Source organism: Diorhabda carinulata, chromosome 5, assembly GCF_026250575.1.
Source record: "Diorhabda carinulata isolate Delta chromosome 5, icDioCari1.1, whole genome shotgun sequence".
Lineage (NCBI taxonomy): Eukaryota > Metazoa > Arthropoda > Insecta > Coleoptera > Chrysomelidae > Diorhabda > Diorhabda carinulata.
The window spans coordinates 20769995-20777504 of record NC_079464.1 but is presented as its reverse complement, the minus strand read 5'-3'; the positions used below and the strand labels follow the sequence as shown (position 1 = coordinate 20777504).

The following is a 7510-nucleotide window of genomic DNA, read 5'->3' as shown; positions in this document are numbered from 1 at the left end:
CAAATACTATAATTTCAACATACAGTGATTTAAAAGGGGACCTATACCCCTATCAGGGTGATTCATGTTTTTTCGGTGCTAAAGCAAAATATTAATCTAAATATAGGAAAAAAATTCTCACCAAGTTTGAGTTTTTAATATCAATTTTAAGTACTTTTAATTTAAATAAGAAGATTTATAATTTTTTTACAATAATGCTAATAGTTTGATGGACCTTGTGGGGAAATTTATGCTCTTCGAAAGTCCTAAAGCGATTTTGAAGAGCATAACATTCCCCACAAGGTCCATCAAACTGATTTGCATTATTGTAAAAATAGTGATAAAACTTTTTATTTAAATTGTAAGTACTTAAAATTAATATTGGGAGCTCAAACTTGGCAATAATTTTTTTTCTTTATGCAGAATCATACTTTGCTTGTGCAAAAAAAACGAATCACCCTAACCCTTATACAACATCTTTTCAACCCTGGTACTAAAGCCACTAAACCAGCTGACATTTGACATCCTATTCGGGCGACCTTACTTCACACCAGTGAGGTAGCCGTTATTGGGATTGTTGGTGTAATGGTGGTAAACAGTGTGATCAATTTGGTAAAGGGATGGCATGAAAATAAATAAGCATTTCACTTACTTTTTTACCGGTAAATATAGGAAAATATTTAAAAAAATAAAATAAATTTATGTATAAATACGGTTTAATTTGTTAATTTACAAATAATAACAAAAAATTTGATACTTTAAAGAATATATGGGTATAGCAAAAAATTTTTTTGTTAAAAAGAATTGTTTCAATTGCAAACCGCATAAACCGGACGCTATTTCATTTAAGAAAACAAATACACCACTTAATCCATATTTTGTGGCAATTTAAGTACACTTTTAAAAAATTATTCTATTTCGGACTATGCCAATAGCGTAATTCTTCTTCTGTTAAAATCTATAGATTCTGATAGTAGGCCAACAAACATTAGAAGTTTGAATCAGGCTTCAATTAACTATATAAATAACATGGTATACATCTAAGGATAATTTTTTTTTTTCATATTTGCCATTGTTCAAGAAGTTTGTGAGGACGGTTTTTCGAAAGATGTTTTAAATAAATTTCAACTAATTTCAAAATTATTTCCAAGTCTGCTAATACTGGCTTTTACTTTCTTGAATAATGGCCGAGTAAACGACTAGAATTCCACTTCCGAGCTTCAGTGATTCGTGATAATTGGAAAAAAAATGCAGAAAAATAAAATTTAGTTTCGAATTATCAAGTAGTTTCTAATATTTTATAAACAGTAGCGTAGTTGGGGGGTGGGAACTTGCATTTAAAGAATGATTAATAAAATTATAAATGTATTTTGGAAAATAAAGAAGAGGGCCTCGTTGATACAGGCTCGTCCACTTTATACCTTTATTAATAAATCGAAAGAAAAGAGGAAAAAATGGATGCAAGCCCTTTTGCGATACCTGAGATAAAATAAAAAGAGAAGAAAAAGAATAAAAAAATCTACTTATATATATTATTAAATACAAATAGATATTTAAGAAATTTCAGAAGAAATTAAATTTTCAAAATTATAACAATGATTTTTATCACAAAGAAACTTTATTTTGTGACAGAAAAATTTCGGAATAAACTTTATATTCCGAACAAGAAATTTCAGAAAAATTTTCATTTTCTATGAAGGAATTTTAGAAAAAACTAATTCCTAACGAAGAAATACAAAATAATTTTCATTTCCTTCAGAGAAAAATTATTTTTCAATGAAGCAATTTCTGAAGAAACTTCATTCATGCCTGAGGATGAAATTAAAGAAAAAATTTATTATCTGAAAAAACTTCATAGTCTAAATAATTTGAAAAGAAACTTTTTGTTCTAATGAAGAGATATCAGAAGAAACAGTTTGTAATGAAGAGATATAGGATAATTCTCATTTTCTTTTGAGGAAAGCTTCCTTTTTGAACAAACAAAGAAATTTCTCAAAAAACTTCATTGTCAAAAGAAGACATTTCAGAAGAAATTTCATGTTCTAAAGAAGAAAATTCAGAAAAAAATTTATTTTGTTACAGAAACATCCTACAAAGCAACTTTATTTTGGAATGTAAAAAATTCTGAAGAAACTTCATTTCTTTGTATGAGGATGAAATTAAAAAAAAAATTGTCTAAAGTCAAAGTTTGAGATTTTTCAAAACATTTCGTAGTCTAAAGAAGATATTTAAGAAGAAACTTTATGTTCTAACGAATAGATGTCAGAAGAAACTCCATTCCTATCAAGAAAAATGAGAAAATTTAATTGTTAATGAATAAATTTCAGAGAAAACTTTTATTCCATTGCCTGAAGATGAAATTAAATAAAAACTTTATTATCTGATAAGCTGCATTTTTCAACAAACAAAGACATTTCTGAAAAAACGTCATTGCCTAAAGAAAACGTTTAAGAAGAAACTTAATTTTCTCAAAAAGTATGAAAAAAAATTCCTAGTGAAGAAATAATGGATTAAAATTCATTTCCTAAAAAAGTTTGAGAAGAAAATTCATTTCCAAACGAAAAATTTTTGAGGAATCTACATTTTATAAAAAAAATTCCTGTACAGAAAAAGAAGAAAATTTATTTGCTAGTGAAAAAATTTCGGAAGAAATTAATTCCTAACGAAAAAATTATAATACTAAAAGAAGAATATATTAGTTGTCTAATTAAATTACAAGTAATATTTTGAATTGATGAAATAAGAACTTTGACGATAAGAACTTTTCGATTTATTTGTATAGTTTTTTAACATAAATGAGAAGTTCTGTTGGTAGGATTTTATACCTTAAGACACATTTCGGAGAAAACTCGAGTCCCAGACAAAGTTATTTGTGAATGAAGGAAAATTTTCTATAAAGAAACTCTATTTTCCAATGCAGACATTTCAGAAAAAATTCCATAATCTAAGAAGAAATTTGATAAGAGCATAAAGCTCTGAAGAAGAAATTTCAGAAGAAACTTACGTCCAGCCTTAGGAAGAAAACCAGAAGAGGCTACCTGGAAACCTTCCGTAACATGAAAAAACAGTTGATTATCCACCTTTGAAAAAATGATACACACATCAACAGTACACAAGATAATAATGAATAAGAAGAGTATATTAGTTGCCTCATAAACTTCAAATAACGTTTTGAATAGAAGAAATAAGATTCAATAAGAACTTTTCGATTTGTTTCTATAATGTTTTAAACATAAATGAAAGGTTCCTTGGTAGGATTTTAGATCTTAAGAAGGAGGACCATATAGTAAGAGTACTGAAAGCATACTTTCGAATAAGATCAAATTTAATTTCTGCACTTTTTATTGAAAAAAAAATCTCACAGCATTGAAAATATTCTAAAAAACATGCTCGGAAGTTAATTTGAATAATGTAGAACCATATTGCCAATTTTTTTTCTGGATAAAATTATTTTTACACAATCTTTAAAGTATGTAATAACATATATATTAAGTATTTACAAATATAGACCTAATTAGAATATAATTCCTCTTATGTACAATATGCACAGTTTTGTTCTTTTTTTCACAATTCCAATATTTACAAAGGAATGCCCTTCTACGGGACCGTTTCGTTATAAATAAAAAATAAATCTAAATTTTTTGAGCCCCACAGCATAGTACTTCATCGATTTTAGTCTAATCTAACACATTTTGTTCACTTGATTATTAATTTTTTTAAAAAATATTTTCAATAAAGTTTCTAAATTATGTAACTAATTAAAAAAAAAAAGTAGAAGAAAAATTGAAAAATTTGGAGGACGATTCAAATATTGGAAACAAGAAGAAATTGATTTAAGAGAAACCGATATCCTCATCCGATTCCTGAAAAATTAAAATATTTTTTTTTATTGACATAAAACGAAAATTTCTATGACCAAATACGAATTTTAAAATAATTTTTTACTTTATAAAGTCATTTCGTTTCAATATATTTTCTGCCACAAACAAAACCATTTTTCCATATATTTCCATTTTTTTTTTCTTTGGAAAATATTAAATTAGATAATTAATATTCAATACGAATGAGCAAACTAAATAGTAATAAATCATAATACCCCTAGCAAATTATACCGTCTTTAAAAGCGTCCCACCCAGTCCGGGCCTGCTGTTTCGACTATAAGTAGCTGGTTCACAACAGTATCTTTTTGAAGGACAAGTACGGACCTGCTGTTTAGAACTGTTACAAGTAGCTAGCTCACAACGGTATCATTCCTCCGAGCCAGTCCGGGCCTGCTGTTTCGAACTGTTATATGTAGCAGATTCACAACGTCGTATTTTCTCCGAGTCAGTCCATTGAGAATTAAAACACTTATAATTCCATACAATTTCAGCTTTCAACTCTTTTAAAACCTTAAGGTATTTATTTCATTCGTTTTCAACCTGTGTTCACCTCAATAGAAATAATATCACAAGAAACTTCATTTTTGGAAGAAGAAAGTTGAAAACAAACTTCATTTTCTAATTGTATATCGAAATATCTAGAGTATTTCACTTGACGGGTGCACTGGACAATGTCACAAAAACGACAGGACCGGAATGGTTAGAATGTTTCTCAGAATAAAGGATAGGATTTTCAATACACTAAGAAAAATGTTTCTATTCGTATACATGTAAGAATATCATTTCTTCATTTTTAATGGCAAATTTATAAACATCAGGGCCGGATTATAATAAGAACTTTATTTTCTAAAGATATTTTCTAATATTTAATGGCATCTTGAAACTATCAGTGTACGTTACTTGGCAATAATCAGGAAGAGACTTACACGGACAATATTTTCACTAGAAAGATGTAAACAAAAGAAAAATGACAATCTACTGATGAAAAAATTTTTTGGTACCGATGACCCAAAAGAGTAGACTAAGAACTGTTTTCTATACAGACATATGAGAGATAATACGAGAAATTTTATTTTCCAAAGTAGAAAGAAACTTCATATCGGAATTTCTAATGCACGTTATAGCAGGGCCGGACTTGCGCGGATAACTTTTTCATATGGAAGTTGTTTTTAGGGCAATAAAATTTTAAGGAGACAATTAGTACATGGATACAAATTTTTTATATTTGAAATTTTTAGACTTAAAAAACATCGGACTATCTTATGAAACTTTATTTTCATAAGATTGAGAAATTTTCATTTTTTAATAGCAGTTCGAAATTTGATACTTGACGAACAGCAGAGCCGGACTGGCGAGGATACCATTTTCATACGAAGTTGTTTCCAGGGCAATAAAATTTTATGGAGAGAATGAGTACACTGAGACAAATTTTCAATATATGAAATTTTTAGATTATGGTACTTGAGAAACATCAGGGCCGGACTATCTTATGTAACTTTATTTTCTAAAAAAAGAAAATTTAATTTTTTGATTGCATTTTGAAACTTGTTACATAACATGACATGATAGAGATGGAAGAAGCTGAAGAAAACCATGAGGAAAGCACCTAGTGAATGGACTTTGGAAACTGTTGGCAAACCTACAAAATTACAGAGATTTGGACTATTACATAAAATACAAAATGTTAAAGACAGTTCCGATTAAAAATTTAAAAAAAGAAGTCGAAGCCAAATATACAAAATTAGAGAGATTGTAACTATCACTGAAATACAAAATGTTAAGACAGTTCCCAAAAAAAAATTAGAAACAAGATGTTGAAGAAGCCACAGAAAATCACAAGAAAAGCACCTGGTGAATGGACATTGGAATTTATTGGCAAATTCACAAAATTACAGAAACTTTGACTCTATCAACTGTTATTAGTTAAAGAACAAGTTTTTAAGTTTTTTGAAAATAAAATGTAGGAAAAAATGTGTATTAGATGAAATACGAGACTTCAAGAAAGATCCCAATTGAAAACTTAGGAAAAAAGAAGTCGAAGAAGCTACAGAAAACCATAAGGAAAGTACCTGGTGATTGGACTTGAAAGAAAATGATCGTAATGAAAATCGCATGCAATCCTGAAATTATAATTTCATTGTTGTTCAAATAATTATCATAATTTAGTTCAAAATTTAATTGAAATAATCAATACACATTCTTCGATAGTTTTCCTATGCTGTGTTTAATAAATTGAGCGTTTTTTTGCATAAATATCAACCAAAAGAAAATAATTTTTATAGCATATCATATTTGTGAGTTTAAGAGAGAAAATAAACTTATATTGTATTCAAAGTGGTCAAAAATAAACTATTATTGGTACTCGTATTTTCTTTTGGTTAATATACTGTTGAAAAGAGATCCGATAAACCAAAAGAAATAAAGATTGTTAAGTATCCTGTTTAATAGGCTTCCGTACTCCTTGTTCGTCCTTTCTATACAATGTAAAATATCATTTTAGCTGCACATTCTCACACGCACCATTCTTCATTTGCTTTCTAACTATTAAAATCACAACCTGAGTAAGGTAGGCCAGTACATGAAAAATATCATTCTGGATTTTTTTTTGGAAAAATCATCTGACCTTTAATACTAAGTAGCTACTTAATGCTACGTACTTCCAACTAAAACATGCATAAATCCGTCCCATTCGGTCTCAGTCCGTACACTTTCTTTCCATTCACTATTTTCACTATTGGTAAGTCCGAGTTCTGCATAAAGTTCATTGTTGTTGAGCGATTCCAAGTCGGTTTGACTTGTTAGACTCAAAACGGATCCCCAATTGATCGGTCTCGTTGTTTCGTCATCTCCTAAACCAGAATCTGTATCTGGCGGGTTGGATGGGAATGGAGTCGCTCTTCCCGAACAGTTCATGTCTCTAAGACTTTGTTCGTAATTTGTTTCCGGTATATTGATCGGAGATAGAGCTGGTAACGATGGATAACTAGGTTCCGGCGGTTCAGACTCCATTTCTCTTTCCAATCTCCTCAAGGTGTTACATATCAGTACCGATCTACGCAGAGACGGATCCGAACATTGTCTATACCTGGCTAATTTGCACATTGAAAGATTTAAAACTGCTAAACGTCTTTGTCGATAACATGGTACGTGACACCACCTCGTCCTACCGTCACAACAACGCGTCCTAGCCGGAGGAGAAGCACCTAACTCGAGATAACTTTTGCCGTTTTCTTCGCACCTTATTGTTTGTTGTTGTGGAGGTTGGTAGTACTGCCAGTAGTCTGTTTGGGTTTGAAACCTGAAAGTAGAATAAATAATTAAAACATATTAGATATCACTAGCTCTAGTGAAAAACGGCATAACTCGAAAACGATACTTTAAAATAAAATAGTCTATTATTTGTTACGAGGGTTGCTACTTAAGATTCGAGATATGGCAACACTGATGTGGATATGTCAAATCACATGTCTTGGAGGTACCTCAATCGAAGTGGAAAAAGTGTTTTGAAAATTAGTTCAAACGCATGCAAAAGTGAATTGATATTAATGGAGAATATTTTGAAAAGCTATCTCAAAACTTAAGTAGTAATTCTCATTCTACAGGTGTTTACTAAAATCAAAACGAAATACCTTAGAACCAACGTTACTTCA

At 29.7% G+C, this 7510-nt stretch overlaps 1 protein-coding gene across 1 annotated transcript in view; it reads right to left on the bottom strand.

Annotated features, from left to right (window-relative positions):
• Window positions 1-677: 677 nt before the first annotated feature.
• The window catches only part of LOC130893941 (uncharacterized), a 61029-nt gene continuing 54196 nt past the window's right edge, over window positions 678-7510 (bottom strand). The window contains exon 3 of the mRNA XM_057800402.1: window positions 678-7158. Within this exon, the coding sequence (XP_057656385.1) occupies window positions 6510-7158 (649 nt within the window). The 3' untranslated portion in view covers window positions 678-6509. The remainder of the gene's footprint in view (window positions 7159-7510) is intronic.